General features: G+C 37.0%; 1 protein-coding gene across 1 annotated transcript in view; it reads right to left on the reverse strand.

The window, feature by feature from the left end:
* Positions 1–1,027: 1,027 nt before the first annotated feature.
* Positions 1,028–19,410, reverse strand: part of zbtb20 (zinc finger and BTB domain containing 20) — a 34,786-nt gene continuing 16,403 nt past the window's right edge. The window contains exons 2-4 of the mRNA XM_071898094.2: positions 17,825–17,968; positions 14,686–16,227; positions 1,028–12,859 (exon numbers count right to left, since the gene is read on the reverse strand). Of these exons, the coding sequence (XP_071754195.1) occupies positions 12,324–12,859; positions 14,686–16,207 (2,058 nt within the window). The 5' untranslated portion in view covers positions 16,208–16,227; positions 17,825–17,968 and the 3' untranslated portion in view covers positions 1,028–12,323. The remainder of the gene's footprint in view (positions 12,860–14,685; positions 16,228–17,824; positions 17,969–19,410) is intronic.

Raw genomic sequence — 19,410 nt, forward strand, 5'->3', positions numbered from 1 at the left:
GGAGGCGTACCTGCTATACGTTTTTCACTGATATAGCAATAAAGTTTGACCTTTAAAGAAACATATGTCAGGGCAGTTTATTTATAGGAAAACACACACAACAGTCTTATGGAAACAGACAACAGCAACATGACTTTCTGTGAAGTACAGGAAAGTACTAGTTTTTATTCCTTCATAATCAAACTTCACAAACAGCTTGAACTTGTACAATACCTCAGAGAGTGAAAATTACAAAAAAAGTGCTGGTAACATTTACAAAAATCATCCTTACTTAGCAACAATCAGTTTATTCTTCCACACTTTTTTTAGTCTTTTGTATTAAGGCTTAATACTTCTGTATAAAGTATATGCAAGATAAGTCTTCACAGTTTTTCGAAAAAAGTCACAATATTATGTAACATAATGAAGCTTTACGGCTATTTTCTTTATAATAACAAATACACATCACTGGTAAATATATGTGAAATACAGGGCTTATTGTAAAATGGCAAGTAATGATACTGTTTGCTGAAATAACTTGATTCCACACACTGTTATAGGAAAGTTTTGACATACCATTGCTATAACTGAAGGAGGAGGAAAATAAAATGATAAGCATAAACACTTGGGAGATCGCCTCCAAACTTTGGCACATCCCTTTAAACAATTTCACAAAATATAAGATTTATTTTGGAAATTATACGCATGGAAGAATAGCTAAACTGGCATAAAGTGAAAACATGCTGTGTAGTAAGGTGCTAAATCAGAGATATTACATTGCCAGCCTTTTCCACATGGACTGACATGAATAAGGTGCATTTGTAAGACTCAAAGCATGTAGGCCTTTCTTTCAGATGTTAACAAAATAAGTAATAAATACAAGTTTTCAAAAACAACCTAAATTAATTTGACCAATAGTCTTGAGGCGACCTCATATACTCATGCATTCCCATGGATTCAGAGAAATGAATATCTCTACTACAGTTGTGTAGCTCTCTAGCTGTGGCATGTGAAAATAAAAGCTGGATTGTATTCATGGTATGTGTTATTTGCTTTTTTTTTTGCTTTTTTTGTTTTTTTTTTACTGTGGAAATTGTCAATGACAAACTTGACGAGTAAGGAGATGGAATTGAAAACTGAATGCAAAACTAAGCCAAGATATATTCACAAGATCCTCTAAGCTGCACTGGTTTACAGGTCAACAGATGAGAGCTCTAGCCCTAGACTTACCAATTTCACCCTCATGCATACTGTACGGTTAAAGTGACGCAACAAGCTTGCTTAAATAGTCTACATCACAAAAGCAATTTGGTTTTAGTGCAAACACAATTGGCTGGCTTCAGCTTCTCAATAATAACAAGCTCACCAAGGAGATTACAAGAAGGCACATACTTATGCTTCCTCTAACACGCAACATATTTAGACAAACCGCAACATCTTTCAACAACACCACAAAGCGGTGAAAACAGGAAAGCTACTACGTCCAGATAAAATGGTGAAGTTTGCTGTCATGAATTATTGAAGATTTACACTTATCAATCAACAAAATAAAGACGTAAGGTCAATAATTACTCCTGCTGTTAATGACCTCATTGAAAAGGATGAAATATGATACATTTTGGTGGACACAAATTCTCTACATAGCCAATGATGCTGTGTTTATATAACGAAAGGTGCATTTGGAATCGATCTTTTTTCTAAGAAGTATTTCATTATTGTTGCACTTTAAAGCATGTTTTGTAACATCCCAGAAAAAAGCACTCAAAGTGACCAAATATGCAGAGATATGACACGATTGTTTTAAAAGGAAGGTGTGTGTGCGTCAGTGGACAGTTGCGCTTTTTAACATGGGCTTATGTTTTGGTATCGTATTATCTTTAAATATGGTGTGTACAAGACCATTGATCGATGGCTGTGTGATGAAGACATTATACATTTAACTGATGGGAAATGATTCCTTCCCCTCATATCCGTCATCCTGTCTCTCACTTCGGATTTGCAAGAGCTGTTTGATTTGTCCAAAACAATCACAGGAGGAAACAACAGTGTTAATGCCCCTCAAATCTGGACACTAATACTAGGGGTGTCGCTGGGTGAAACCAGCTATGAACAACAATATGTGGATTTCTAAGTTCATGTGCATTTAAAAGGCGAGACACTCCAATTCTGTACCTTTTATACAAAAAAATGCTCAAATCCAAAACTTTTCAAATATCACCATTTACTCAGCATTCCCACTGTGGGCAGACAACCCTCAGATACTGTGGTTTCAAAATGTGTCGAGTGATCTGAATTATATTGCTTTAGATAAAAGAAGACCAAAATAAGTCTAGTGCAAATCTCTTTTCTGGTTTGAGAAGTGGTGGTTGGTATAATGAGACTCAACTGTCATATCTGCTTAACATAGCAAGAACATACCAGGTGATTTTGATTATTGGATAGCTGTCAAGTGGTATCCCTTTTCAATTTTCATAATATTTAAGAGAACAGTACTTGTTTTTTTTTTGTTTTTTTTTGAGAAAACAATTGAAATAACTGAATTCGCTCAATTGTTACCAGTCAATGCCATGCAAAAATTTGGAAGGAAAACCTAATAAATGTTTCTTATTGTGTGTAACCCATCACCAAATGAATGCAATTAATCAGCACAAAGGAAATGTCCAATTTCTTACATCTAACCCCTATTTTGAATGGAGCAGGGCGGCCATGTTAGTCACCCTCCCCTGTACAGCTGGGAGGATGTGCTTCATCTGTCAGGTCACGTCTGTGCTAAGGGATGGAGTCTGTGCAGTTACGTCTGTCAAATACAACTATCTCTCAACTTGGAAATGTTGGAAAACTCACTCCAGTCCAGTGTTTGACAAGTCATATTATAAAACTTCCTTGCACATACATTAAAAAACCTTATCCCCTATTTCAAAACAGCAGTCAATACATTTCAAACAAGCTTGTTTCATAACAATAATAATAATAATAAAATACAAACCAACTTGGAGCATAAATTAACAAAGACAAACTGAAAACACATTACTGCAGCATATATTTCAGGGTTGCTTAGTTGTGATGTTAACTACCTTTACTACAACAGCTCCACTTCTGCCAAGTTCGTATCTGTATAGGAGAAGTATTTTTAGGGAGATAATAAAATAGCAAGCTAACGTAGGCAATGAGCCTAACAAAATATACACATATTCATAAGCACATCTCATAGTTCAACTCAAGTGCATTTTTACAAAAGCATCTACATACAAGATATGGCAGCAAAAAGCTTGAAAGTCAGATGACAAAACCTAAGCTTCTATAAACCAGGGCACATTTAATTTCTGATTTGTGATTAAACAAATCGTATGTCAATATTTCAGAAATTCTATCTTTACTCCAGGTTATGAAACATGGCCCAAATTAATCAAATTTCATGTTTTGAACATACAGGATGAAAAATATACAGCAGATTCACCTAGAATTACCCCTTACATCAATGAAATATTGTCAATAAATTTGCCAAAGGGTTTACATTCTGCTTGTAGATGATGAGTTGATATTACAAAAATATACTGTCTTGTAATAATTTTCATAAATGATATCAACTTATCACATATTTGGACCACATCATGACATTTAAATTCATCTTACAGTTTGGTTTTAATTGGTTTTTTTCTTCAAAATATTGTTAACCATAATGGATCAAGTGATGGCTGGCTCTAATGCTTTTCAGTGAACATGAAGACTGTAAAAGGGGCTCAAAGATGAGCATCTCAGCTAAATTTGACTTGAATTGTTGAGACTGAATGTTGTGTATCATTATTCTCTCTTTTTTGGCTTAACCTACAAATATGTGCAAACTTAACATCTTGGTCCATCTCAAGTATAAATTGCTAAATTTATTCTAAGTGGTGATCCTCTACAATGTTTGATTAATATTTTAGGGATAGCCTTAGAATATCAGTCAGATAGATCCGATATTTGATGAAAACAGGTATAACAAACAATTGGTGACCAACAAAGACAAACTAATTAAATATAATCAATTGTGAAGTTGAAAAGGTCTACGCTGATTTGCTAAATGTGTGTGTATAGAAAACATAACCAATGAATATTTACTATTATGTTTTGTCAGAGGAACAATGCAACATTTACAATCTTATACATGTTTTAACATGCGATAGTTTACATCACAGCTACTGCGTCAAATTCATTTTTATGTTTTGTTGCATTTCTTATAAAAAGCTATTTTGGTCTACAATAGGCAAATTAACACAACCACAAAACTACAAACAACCAATAGTGATCAAGTGACAAAACATAGATGCATTTTCACAAGCACCCTGCCATGAGAAGAAAAACAAACAAAACCAAAAAATAACTTTAGGAATCTAGCCAGATTATAGGAACCCATAACCACACACTTAGAAAAGAAATGTTATTTTCTCCGTAAAACTCAAACACTTAATCCTAAATTATCTTACCATTCTTTGGTTTATGAAAACAAACATCATCTAATACAGGTATTTCCATTTGACTTCTATTGATTAGCATGGCCCCATCTTACAAACATAATTACCGCCACCAACCCTTTTAGGAACATTACAGTGCTAAATTTTATAATGAGAATCTGCATGTCCATTATGGCAGATTACATGTTGGCTGAGACAGTGACCAACATCATGGTGAAGAAGAGCAACAACTTTTTTTTTTTGTTTTTCCTTTACAGTTTTTATATCTCTACACCCCAAAAAAGAGAGACCAACATACATTTAAGTAGAGAAAACAGAATGATGACATAGTGCATGTTGCCTAGAACCAGTCAGCACAAGCATAAGCTGTCATTTAAGCTTATGATGTTCATGATAAATTTTAATAAACAGCAAGATGTGATAAAACAATCAGATCTATTTGGGAAATACAAATTGTAGCCTTTATTCTGTTAATATTAACTGAACTTTGATATCATGGGTGATGTTTGCTACTGCATGATCAAATATCCAACAGATCTGTAAAACGTTTAAGCGCTGGAAATCATCCTCAATATTAAGTTAGTTAAGTGTGGAAAATGAATGCCAGACTAGGTGCTGGAATGTTCTGGACTTTACAGGAATGCATATTTCTGCTGCACACTTTATAACTAATCTTCTTCATAGAGCTTGACTAATCCAAAGACTATTACAATTGACCTCTCAGAACACAAAGAGGCTCAATGTTTAGGCTTCAGAGGCTAAATCACACCTAAGTCTCCTCATCCCTATGATTTAAAAAAAAAAAAAAAAAAAATAGATAATGTACCAAGTGTTCCAGCCTGTTATTGAGGGACACTTAAAATATAATTTGTGCTCCATCAAAAAACAAAGAACTCCCCTAAGCAAAGCTGTTTGAACATGACTGCATGCTTCATTTGGATTGATACCTGGTAAGTTACCTGACATGTTTTAATAGAAAAGTCGACAGGTTAGTGTAAAAATACACGCATGGAGAAAGCATCATAGTGAATATAATCTAGATGTTACAGTTAGCTTAGCTGTGCCTCTACTTTAAAACCTGGGCGACAGCTTTGTTATACTAGAAATTATAATATAATCTAGATGTTTTAGCATAATTAGCTCGGCTGTATGTCACTATAAAATCTGAGCAAATGCCTTTTGTGTGTGTTATGGTGTGATAGTTGGATGACAGGGACTAGCTATATCACATTGCCTATATTTAATGCTTCATTTTTATATTAAAATGTCTATGAAACTAAACCTCCTCCTAAATGTGTATTTAACATCAGTTGTTAATCATAGCTGTTTTCTCCTATTTACTCGGTTGAGAACTATGTATTATGGAGGATTTAAAGATTCAAAATAAAGGCAATCACTATCATTTGATATGATAAATGCTTTATTATTATGGGTGATAAAAATGCTTTATTACGGGCTTTACAGCAATGTTTTGACTTAAAAAGAGATTCTCTTCTTTTTATTGTTCTGTTCAGCTCTGGCATGTAATTCAAGAATAAAGCGGTGGCTTTTTCAAATTTGGCACAGAGTGACTAGGGGTAAAGGTTGAGAGAAAATTGTGGTAATTAGTCCATAGGGGGACGGTACAATAAGCAATCCCAACACCTTTTATCTCCCAGCCTCTGAGCGCTCCTCAGACTTGCTATATGATTATTATTCCACCATGTAACAACTTAACCAACCACTTGCACTGATCTTTGTACAGATAAGAAGAGTTTGTGTGTGTGTGTGGCCAAAAAGTTAAATTCACTGTCCCAGTATTTCCACATTGAGTGTTTGTTTTATAATACTGGTTATTAAAATCTCATGTCATTTTTAATGACCAGTTTCTATTGTCACGACGCTCATTGCTTGCTCTTTACAATTTCAGGCTTCATGTAAACAAGAAGGCGTGGCCCTCCCATCTGGCAAAAACCGTAAGATAAGATAAGATGAAACTTTAATAATCATTGTGGGGAAATTGGGCACGGTTTGCACGAGGACGGGACTATAATCGAGGTAAAAGGGCACACAGTGTACTTTGCACCAGCTATTAATGGGCACTGCCACCTCCTACGGCCAACAAGCCTTTTTTTCTTGTTAATTTAAGTGCCAATGATTGAGAAGATTTGGAGTACTGGGTATTGGACTAGAGGTGAGATTCTCAGTGAGTCCACCCATACTAGAAACAAATGCATGGGACGATGCTTTGGACAGAAGCATCCATCAAAGAGCTTTTGTTATTATTTTTTTTAAGTTCCAAGGTATTCTTTTAACAAATTTATAGATTGTATTTTTGTTTTTGTTTTAATTCTTAAACCCAGTCACCATGAAAACTGCTCCAATTTGCTCATGGGTATAATAATCACTAATTTGCAGAATGGCAATATTCAACAAACAAAATAACCAGAAATACAAGTTATCTCTGGCTTGAATGCTCCTTCCTGCAGTGTGTGACTCAGACTCAGACTTCAAGGTGAAGTGTGGCTCCCTCTGCTGTTCACTAAGTGCCAAAGCCCTTTTCCACAAACGTGCCTGGCTTGTGCCTCCTTGTTTGCAAATATCTTTAAAATAAAAGCTGCAAGTGTAAAATGCCACATGACAATGAGAAAGAGCAACGTGAAAGAAGGGAATGGTCATTCAACTTTGAGATTTTCAGTTACTATTTCAATTATTTGAACGCTCTTATTTCTCTTTTCAATTTCATTTGTTCTGTTTGTTTTACATTTTATTGTGCATTATATTTAGCACTTTAGTAAAAAAAAAAAAAAAAAAAAAAAAAGAAAACCCATTAGTGATTGTATTTTATATCTTTGAATCCTCCATATTGTAAAAATGTAAAATAAAAAATAAAAATTGCAGATGTAGCCTTTATATGAATAGAAAATTTCTGGTATTTTAAAGGGTTCTGTTAGGATGCACTCATGACCAACAGGTTTTAGCAGTAGTAGTATAAATAGTATATTTTTTAATAGACCACTGTGTATATACTGTATATGTGCAATGTAGGAGAGAAAAACTATGAATATTCTGTATAGTTGCTGTATGTACTGATAGGCACTTGATAGGCATATTCCCTATATCCCACAAGGTATACTCTAGCTGCATTTATTTCTTTATCAAACTATCTGAAAATGTATTCTTTATCTGTGTGGAGATGGTGATTCTTATATATATAGTATATTTATAAGAAGTTATTTATTTCACTCTATTGTGTACTGTAGTAGGACAAAAGAAATGCAGTTAAGTATTATCTGAACGGTTTCATGTGTTTTCTGTAATTACTATTCTTAACTTTGTGACTTAGTTCATGCTTAAATAAAAATCTGACTTAAATGTATGGAGACAGAAGTTAGGTAGCTGTCAGACAGAAAGACAGACAGACAGGAAGACAGACAAATCCTCATCAGACAAATGAACCTGTTCCTTACTCAACACGACCCTCACCCTTACTATCTTCCGTTTTCCACGTTTTCATCTCAATGCAAAGAATATATGCATGTATAGCACACTGAAATCTTGCTCAATAGCTGACTATCCTGTATCCAATCACATGAAGCTACGTATAAACAACATCACTATGATCACCAGAAAAAAATGCAGGAGTAAGTCCTGAAATAAAGAAGTATAACGATGAATTAAACACACTGCAAGAAGGACAACAATGTAGACCCTGTGTCTGTACACTAAAATAAACAAAACATGAACAATAATATATTTGAAACACAATACAAATAGCTGCAGGCTCAAGGCTATCTACTTTTCAATATGTTTTGTTCTGGAAAATATGTAGCATACACTTTGCAAACATAAAGTCTAGACTTTTTTTTTTTTTTCAAACCTAACAACTAGAAGAAGCACGATTGAGAATAGGACTTATTTCAGGATAATGTTGCAACTTTTCAACAATTTCAAACCGACTTTTTGCAACATTGAGAAAAGATAATTAAGCACCACAACAATGAGTAGCTGAAGCATTATAAGGAATATATAACTATGGACAGTGAAGAACATGTGATGCTATTGCAATAGGGGAGGGAAAAAAGCCTGGGTATGCTATAGCAGGTTGTGACACACTGGAGAGAAAGTTCTTCCCCTTTCAAGCCTGTTTTCCTATCAAACACCTTATAATACATGAAGTCAACTGACGGTAGGACAATCAATTAGCCCTCATCCAGATAATGTTGAGTTTGGCTACTTTTGATATTCCAAAAAAAATTATAGAGAAACATTTGATAGTGTAATTCTGAAATCAAATATTTCAAAACCAACATCGAGCTACTTAACCTACTATTTAGACCAATGATACCAACAAGCTGATTTAAGGAGTACTCATCTAGCTACAGTCAATAGTGCATTTGATATATGTATTACACAAAATATGTAAATTTAGGTCAACTGCGAGGGGCAGCTGAGTGCCATGAAGGAATGCTAGATTACTGAATACATACATTACACTGAAACAATTCAATTAATGTCTCTGCCTTTGCTTTCAACTAAGTGATGATGTTAGTTTGGCAGTGTTTACCTTTGTTCTGAACAGACAACAAACACCAACATCATGAGCTGTGTGCCATAAGTGTGGCAATACTGTTGGAAAGAGATCTCGGCAGTTGCTTACATATTCTATTTAGTGCATTGTCTGTTAAGGCAAGAGATTACCCTCCACGTGCTGTGTAGAGACAAATATAGCACTAGCATGCAGCAATATTGCCATCCTGGCAACAACAGCTACAGACAGGAACCATACAATTTAGGCTTATATGCACACCATAGGAGACAAACCCAATCAAATGTCAAATAATATGCTACTTTTACTGAGGACTAACCTCATGCTTTTTCAATCTTTTTTCTTTTATGTTCTTTTTTTTCTGCTGAGGAGAAACCGGAATACAGGACTTCTCCAGGTCAAATGGTGTTTATCACTTCCCTGTTTTGTCGTTTTCATTGATGAAAAATGGAGCGTTACTCTAACATCTTCTGAAGCTGAGTCCGTAAGGATCTGAAATCCAGTAGCAATCAGATGATCGTTCAGCGGCAAACGCTAAACATGACTTTTCCAAATGGGGACGATGAAGTAATCAGTATTTGACCTAGGCTTTAGTCAAATCTCAGAACATATATTACAGGTGCTGTATTAGCCCAAAACGGTTACATGAGCTGCTTCTCATAGTACCTGCGCTGCATATTGCAAAGGAAGCCCTACAGTTCAGATATTCCACTTTTCAACAGTTTGATTAGGCTATATACCACACACAGACACTCACAGACATACAAACACTAAGGAAGGGACACAACTGTGTACAACTGACAGATATCAAATAAGCTGCATTCCATCACCTCCCCACTTATTCCCAAAGAAACTTGTTCTAGGACACACATATCATTTATGTTACACACACACACACTATAAATTTATTTTCATTATTATTATTATTATCATTATCATTATTATTATTGTTATCATCATCATTATTATTATTATTGTTGTTTTGTTGTTAATGTTGTTGTTTGGCTTGGATGCTTTTATAGGAAAATTCTGTCTGTTCTAACGTATGCAATCCAATAACTGTTATAGGGGACTGACTCCATAAAATAATGTATTAAAAGGTTAAAACAGAGACGAGCACACTCAACGGTACAGATTTAAATAAAAATAAATGCTTGCTTTAACACGGCACAAGTATATATGTAATTGCAAGCAATAACAAAAGCCAAGAAATGTTGAATTACTTATTGAATAAATTGGAACAAAGCTATTCTAATACATGTGAACTCTACAACCAAATGTTAGATTAAAAAAACGATTCTTCTTTTCTAAAACTATAATATCTCTGGTAACAGTAGTGCACTTATTGGTTTAAGCAGTGCAACATATATGCAAGAAAATAATGCAGTCCACTTATCAAGATTAAAAAAAAAAGTTTTTTTTTCCTTTGAAATTGAATAAAAGAAAATCATAGAAGTTCATTAAAGGAAAACGATTAAATATTAAGCACAGGCATTTTAAGAAAATGTGCAAAGTAGCACTTCGTTTTTTGAACCTACAGCAGGTCTTTTTCAGACCGCTGTATGTGGTTAGTTATTCTTTCAACAATACAACTACCAAAGAGTGTTTACTCACATAAATGAGCAAATCCTTCAGATTGCAGTTGCAGGCAGTTGCGTGTGTGTGTGTGTGTGTCCTATTTTGGATAAAAAGCAATAAAAACATTTCAAATATCAGAGATGAGCCTTTAAGTGATGTGATGCGTGGATGACAACTTTCTCCAACTAACTTCCAAATCTATTCTGTACATGCTGTGTCTAGGTTTTAGAAAAATCAGGAATGTATACTACTATCTAGAAAGTCCATCTGCAACTTGTGGTATACAGTATCATAAACCAGTTAGTGTAACATCAATGGAGCTAATTGTTTTGCTTTGTGACTGTATTCCCTTTCAAAACGTTGCATGCCATTTGTGCCTCCAGGGAGAGCTAATGCATCAAGAATGATGCATTAGCTCCCACCTGCTAAAATAGCTGTGCAATAGTAATGAACAGGTTATACAGAGATTCTAGGAAGCAGGATGGCAAATATTTCCAATTTGGGACCAAATTAATTTCCTCCCTCTTTAGAACTATTCCAATCAACAGCCAACTTACAGATAATTAGATTATCAAATTATAACCATGTAGGCTACTCAATAACAACAATAGTTAAAGTGACAAATCCTTTTTTTAATCTACATCCCATAACAGTCAGGTGCAAGTTGAGGAGCAGCAATTATGAAGGAGAGAGTTTAGTCGCATATTCAAGCCTGCCATAACTGTGAATGTAAAAGGCTAAAAAAAAAGTCAGCAAAAGAATCTGTCTTTCTATCTTATATTTTGAAATGGAAGAGGTCTACTAGCCTTAACAGTCTTTAAAGATATTAGTGGCAGTGTATGCAAATGAGTTAAACTCCAAACTCCAGAAAAAAAAAGAAACATTATATTTTTGCTCAAATACTGTCTCATCAACAAACCCTAATTTAGTAAACTTAACCTTAACCATCAAAATGCATGGACAATAATTATAAAACATATGAGAAGTAATTGCCCCTGTAACCACTGACAGGAAGTTACATTTCAATAAAATGATTGAAATTGGTACCTTGACAACAGCTGCATTATAATCCCTTAATACCATAGGAATAAATAAAACCCAGTGTCAAATTAACTACTCTCCTTTTTTTATTTTACATAAGAAGGCAATCTTGTGACCATCAGTATTTTTTAGAGGGAATATGTAGCCCAACCCCAGATGATTTTTTTTTTTGTTATTGTTGTTGTAAATTATACCACAGTAAGCTTGGACATCTATAGTTTCCAAACTGGTCAGTATGGGTTCACAACTGCCATGCTAAATGTTCCATGGCAATGTACACACACACACACACACACACACACACACACACACACACACACACACACGCGCACACACACGCACGCACACACAAACAATCAAATAGACACACATGCAAATACACACATACACTCATACATATGCACATGTATACTCATACAAACATATCTACGCTAAAGGTGTGTTTGTGTGTATGTGTTTCTTTCGTAGGCCTTTCGGTAGTGTTCAACACATAAATCAGTATTTTAGGAAAGCATACATTTAGAGGCCTGTAGTTAGGATCCATCCAGTAGATCAATATCAAACTACTAAGCCTTAAGGCCACCATCTTTTTTTCTTTTAGAATAACAAAAAACAACATTTTTTTGGGAAACTTAATGTGCCAGTGTCTATACTCATTACTCTTCATACCCCAAAATAAGAAAAGGAAAATCTAGTGCCATTTTATTTTTCATTCTTTTTGAAAGAAGTTTATCTATTTGTACTTATCCATCGGAGACATGCATTCGCATGTGGTCATTGAAGTGCTCAATTTGGTCGAACTTGGCAGGGCAGACGGAGCACACGTAGGTGGTCCCTTCTTGGCAGCTCGCTTCTGCAGCTACACCCACTCCTGTTCCAACCCCAGCCCCTACTCCAGCACCTCCGCTCACTGGCATGGCGAGGGCCACTACTCCAGCTCCGGGTTCGGGGACAGCCATAGGCATGGGAATGGAGACCGGGCCGCCGGCGCTGGCGCTCCCCGACAGCCCGGTGACAGCGCCGCCTGTGCTGTGCAAGGCCATGTGCCTCTCCAGCAGGGTTTTGTGTGAGAACTTCTTCTTGCAGATGTAGCACTCATAGGACTTCTCTCCACGGTGCAGCCGCATGTGGACGTTGAGAGAGCTCTTTTGGGTGAAGCGTTTGTTGCAGATGCTGCACTGGTAGGCTCGCACCCCTGTGTGTGTCACCATGTGTTTGATTAAGTAATCCTTCAGGGAGAACGAGCGCCAGCAGATGCTGCACTGATGAGGCTTCTCACCTGGATGTACATGCAAGACACAAGCATTAAGAGAAAAAAAAGGAGACAGACAAATTAGATTAGAATTAGATTAAAAAATGTGCAAGAAAAAGTTCTGAGAGAAAATTCTGTAAAATTAATCCACAGAAATCTCTTAAGTCAACTCTGTTGCCATGCATTCGCATGTCATTTCTCATCAATTATCTAACAGTACAGTTAATGCAAATAAATGTCTGAGTCTAAAGGCAAAATGTCTCATATTTGCATCATTTATGAAAAAACTGCATTTTTATAAACCAAACCTCAACAAAACCTTTTTACACATGCAAACCTCTCCATTGTATTTCTATTTTGTAAGTCTAATTTGCATCTCTTTATCATGATAACATTGCAACTCATGTTACAAATAACAATGTAAGACTGTATATTACAGTGCTAATCATACTATAAGAACAAAGTAAGAGCCAATAGTCGTATTTCACACTAACCACAACATTCCTTCTCAACACAATAATGGTACTTGGTACTTGTACAAGTTTTTGGAAGGAAGCTAACCAGAGAATTCTTCTTTAGGTTCAGTGTGAGCCTGTTGCATGACTTGCTGTATGTAAATCAACCATTATGAAGGCAGATAGTTAATGTCTTGGTGTCATTAACGTCTGGAAATTTGAGTGTTTCAGCCGTTGAAAATTAAATGTAGGCAAATATTGGTTCTGGGATAGTGGCATTGGACTTGGCATGAAACAAACAGTGTGGCTGGTTCAATTGACTTCAACTAGGGCAGCAACACTGGATCCTCAATGCCTGCAGTGTAACTTGACTGTTACCGGAATTTACCTTAGGCTAGAACGAATCATACCTGTATTGGCATGGTTATCGTTATACAAATTCCCTTAGGTGCTGGATGCTACAGCATCGTGGGAAGAGAATCTAGGCTTTGTTTTAAAGTAGTACTAGTACAGTTATGGCAACATCTAAGCAATACAAAAATTGTCCATATTTTATAAACTGCCACACTTCCTCTGATAAAGATGAAGGAGTTAACAGTAGAGCTATCTTCAACACTGTGAATACCTACGTTTACATTACAGAGACACAGAGAGGTGGGGCCAAGCGGACAAATAATAAAAACACACTAATGTCCCATCAGAAGATCATCAACCAAATGTATTCATCTATTTTGTATTTTTGTTTTTTGTCTGTCATGATGTAAGCCACTCAGTATCAGATGGCACGTAGTGCACACTGCAATGGTGTGGTGCGTGAGCCCACTAACGAGTATCTGCATGTCACCTTGGATACAAGTGATAGCAAAGATACTTAACCGTAAGCTAATTAATTTCATTTTTGCGATCATGTTTGATTAGTCTGTATTTAGGCAAACCTTAAAAATGACAATGCCAGGCATTGGTAACTGTTTCAGGAAAGCAATAATGACCTTGGGGCAGTGTGTCTTGGTGAAATATTGTCATAAGATGTTGCTGGGACTCAGCTTCAAATGCTACCACGTCACTTACCACACCATGTTTGGTAAATATAACAGTCACGTATACCCTTTTGTCGAATATTGTTTAATTGTGTTATTATGAGGTGAAATTGTGACTTGAAACATGTTATGAGTCTTCACAACGCATCTTTTTGTATAGTTTTCAAATCATAAATTGTTAAAAATTGGGCCAGTAGACCTTTACTCCCTCTCTAAGCAAAAGAGGCTTTATACTACTACTGCCACTACAACTGCTGTTACCACAACAGCTTCTTACTATTAATAATAATAAATATTCACTAATGACTATGAAAACTAATAACCTCTCTTCTACAAAAAAGAGCAATAAGATACTACTCACCAGTATGGACAAACATGTGTTTGACGTAGTTCTGTTTAGCAGTAAAGGTTTTACTGCAGAGAGTGCATTCATAGGGCTTCTTTTCCCCCTGTCCCATTCCTCCTGCAGCCTGTTGCTGCTGAGCTGACGCTTGCGGTACCGGCATTGGGTTTGGGAATGATGGCATTGCAGGGGGTGGCACTGCCACAAATTGGGACTGCTGCTGGCCTCCTATAGTCTGAGGGAGGAAGAGGAAAGGCTTGCTGTTGCTAGGCGGCTGTGTAGGAAAGAGAGTGGGCAGGAAGGTGCTTCCAGCAGTGCCCATCACCTGGGAATTGCTGGTCACGGTGAGTGGCATCCTCAGATTGCTGGTGTGTGATTCTGTCTGGCGCATGTAGTGCGGGGCACTTGGCAGGGACTGGGATATGACTGGGTTTGGCAGGGGCTGCATCATGCTACTGTCACTAGTGCTGTGGGATGTGCCCCCGTCCTCTATCTCTTGGACTTGCTCTGGGGAGGAGTCATTGACCTCTATCTGCACTGGACCTCCTTCACCCTGCTGCCCTTCTCCGCCCCCCTCTCGCCCGAAGCTCATCAGGTACGGCTGCTGCTCCAAAGCATCTGGCTCAGTACCGATGGAGGAGCTGACCCCTGAGTCAAAGCTTTCACCCTTGGATTCACTCTCCACACCCTCAGTATGGTCAGTGTCCTCTGGGCAGTCCCCCAAATTATCATAGCAGGCGTACTCATCCTCCGCCTCCTGCTTTATGTGCATGCCTCCTGTGTGAATGCGTACCGGTCGGGGTTGCTTGCGGCAGTGAGTGGACTCCGTGGAGAGGAAGCGATCTTGCTGAGATCTTTCGTGGATGCGGGTGATCCAGGGTGGATCTTGAGCTTGCTGGTCCTTCTGAGTGCCGAGAGCCGTATCATAATTAGTTGACATGGGGCTAACGTAGAGGGGGCGGTCGCGGGTTCCGTTCTGCAGAGAGAGGCCAGGGTAGGAGTACAGTGATGTGTATGCACGTTCCGCATTTTGCTGTGATGTTGCTTGCATATAACCTGACTCTGCGTCACTGCTGGGCCCGGAGGTGCCAGACTCAGGCGTGCCGCGGGGTGTTTCCTGACCAGAGTCTCCTGGTATAACAGGGAACCCCCCTGGCCCGGCCAGGCCCACATTCTGGGACACGATGCGGGTACACTCATCAATGACGGTCTTGATCTGTAGGATGCTGGCAGCAGTAAGGATCTGCAGGGCCTCTGACTGAGATACCCGCAGGATCCCACTGTACATAAAGTCAATCAGCTTTTGGATGGATTGCACTGAGACCACAGAAGGGATCTCAATGTCGCTGTAGCCCAAGAGCAGCTTGTCCTGAAAGAAGGGGCTCCCAGCAGCCAGCACGCACCGGTGAGCTCGCAGCATACTTCCATGGATCCGAACAGTCACGTCACAGAAGTGCCCACGGTTGCGCTGCTCATTGAGGGTCTCAAGTACAGAATTGCTGAAGTTGTGGAGATTGATGTTATGAATGCGCTCGGTCATCCCCTTGCAACTGATGTCACCTGCAAGCAGGGAATAACACACATGACTTTTAAACTCTTTGGCAGATGCATTCACTAGATTATTGAACTGGATTAAATACACCAGTATACCTGAAATAAAATCTTGAATTTAATTGCCTTGTCACAAAAATCATTTGGAGATTTAACTTGCACATAAAATAACAATATCTTAACATTATTCTCTAACTCTAATTCATATATTAAGTATAAATATATAATAATGTAATTGTATAATTAAATATATAATAAATATACAATATAAGTTACATTATGAGCAAATACATCACAAATAAAACAAAAGCTCTTTTGCATGCAAAAATTGCTTCCTACATTGCCTTTTTTTTTGTAACCCACTTTTACAGCCTGTGTGCTAATGCCCACTCCTACCAGGTGGTGTGTATATAAAACAAAACCTTGTCAAAGGACTGCAATAAATTTAAAGCTATGTTAATTATTATCAATCCTGATTATAAACAGAACAATAAAGTATTTATCATGGAATTCCTGAAACGATAAGATATCAATAATACACATGGTAAATCGAATTAATTTCCTCCATCTGTATGTCTCATAATATAATAATACATATATACTGTGTATATATATATATATATATATATATATATATATATATATATATATATACACACACATACATATATATATATTCAACATTCAAGCTGAACTGGTCTTTTGAATGCCTGTTAAAAAAAGATTCTACATGACCATGTGGAAAGACAATTAAGATGGTTCCCATCTAATTACCACAAGTTTGTCAAGTACAGTGTGTATTCCTGAAATACTACCAACCACCATTAGGTGGTGCACTGGGCTTAGAGGACAGCAGGCCTCTTTTGTTAGCCATGTGTTCACTGTGATGGCGCTTCCTAACTATCCTAGGAATACACTTAGATGTGACCCGGCTGAGCGATGTTTAAGATAACTTTCTGTGCTTTTCTCCCCAGTTAGATGTTAAGAGAAAGAGCCAGACTAAATTAGAATCAGCTATGTAGCAAGTATAACAATTATGCAAAAAATTGGGTTTTCATATCTCCTGTGAAATTAATTTCTTTTGCATATTAACATACTTGAGCATAAGTGAAACAAATATCCTGTCGTGGAGACGATTGCACACAATGCTTTTCTTAAATCTGGCCGAGGAAACGCCTCCATTTTGATCTTGGAAACAGTACAAATCTTTGTCATTTAAAATATCTCATGGAAAATTAGTTTACACTATGCCTGTTAATGAATGATAGGTATATTTATTAAAATACATTAGTCATACAGTGTTTTCTGACAATATGGCACACGTGGCTTAACTATATATGAAAAAACTCTCCTTGAACATGTGGAGAAATGCTTTATAATGTGTAATGTAATTATACACTAAGGAGAAATAAAAATTGGGGACTAAATAAAAAATATATTTGACTGTAACTTGTTTATTCTTCTGTAATGAAATATTTGTTTAAAAAAGCAATGCAGAAGCAGTGGGATTGCATTAGTATATAATGCTACTGCTTAATTCCAACAATAAAAGGAGTAACATAAGCATTATGGCAAAAAATACATTTTACAGCAATCTTGTACTCACAGTCAGATGATGTTTTGTTGCGAAGATGCTTGTGTGGCTGGTGATGAAGTGCGGGTCAAGCTTCAGTTTGCTGGTGGAGATGGCTGATCAGAGGCCAGTGCTAGGCAATGCTGTCAGTCCTCTCTGTCCAAATCATGTGTTGTTCTGCCACAGTGTTTAGGAGGGAGAAAAGACAAAGACAAATCTTAATACAGCATGCTGCCTCGTACATATCACCACTCCCAAAATGAACTCAAGGCACAGCAACGTGAATATGTAGCACCGAGGCACTGCAACAGATGTGTTAAAGAGTTTTCGAAGCAAGACAAATGGACGTTTTTGTGCGCGCTTGACCACCAATTACAAATCAAGGTTGAAAATCATATGGTATTAGAGCCAATTCTTCTCTCAGCAGTTATCTAAACCACTGGTCAGCAAAAACCACACCCTTCCCAAGACAAATGGTCTATATTTGACATAAATTTACCCAGATTTAATATTTTTCGACAGAAAAGGTATCAAATACACTCATCACGGTGTGTGTGTGTGTGTGTATCTGTGTGTGTGTGTGCGTTTGTGTCTGTGTCTCCTTTTTTATTTTCAAATCCACACAAATTAAGCAAGGTAGTGTCCCATATAGACCTAGGGTAGTTACTAAGAAGTTATAATATCCAGATGTCAAGAGAAAGAATCAAATATGTAACACACAAGGCATTCATGGAGAAACACAAGAAAGGCATTCAACAACATTAAGCATGTGACGAGCAGGTTTGGAGACTCTAAGAAAGCCCTATATAAGAGAATAATGCCTCTTATACTATATATGCGTCAGTCTGACATGGTTTGACCCCATAAATGGGAATAAAATGACGTAAAACCCATCACACTGAAGTCACAAATCTGTGGTAGGATTGATAAAGGTCAGACAGACTCAAATAATTCTATTGAACCAGTACCAAACGTGCTTATGGTCTTTCAAACAAATTCTCATTGATCCCACACTAGTGCCAGCGCCCTCAAATATGACAAATAATACAGGTTTAAAACTATTGCGAAATTACTTCGCATGTTGCAATATGAAGATTTCTCATTAAATAGGGTTAGGCATGCAATTACAAGTGTGATCAAGTGTGAGACTCCTACGTAAACTGATTTTGGAGATCAGAATAAAAACGTTTAATAGCCATCATATCACTCACTACAACACTAACACCAAGTGCTTTTTGTAAAATGCCAATAACTATGTTGTTGAATGAACAGAATGCGCTGGGATTGAACAGACCTGCACTGAAGTATTTACACAGATTAGTCATTTACAAATCTCGACTACTTTCGAAGAACACACCTCTCACTTTGAGTAAAGCAAAATCTGTCTACCTTGAGGAGGAAGTGGGATTACCCATGACTACTATGTGATTTTAATCAAATGACTACTGGAATTTTTTTTTTTTTTTTTTTTTTTCCACAAACAACAATCGGTCTCTGGTAAAAGTACGGCCTAAGATCCTCTGCTCTATACAGCTGGGCTTCTCAAACTTTTCTGTGCCAAGGTCTCCTAATAGATGCATATTCGACCATGGATATCCCCCAAGGACTTCCAAATAAGA

Source organism: Centroberyx gerrardi, chromosome 11 (assembly GCF_048128805.1).
Source record: "Centroberyx gerrardi isolate f3 chromosome 11, fCenGer3.hap1.cur.20231027, whole genome shotgun sequence".
Classification (NCBI taxonomy): Eukaryota; Metazoa; Chordata; class Actinopteri; order Beryciformes; family Berycidae; genus Centroberyx; species Centroberyx gerrardi.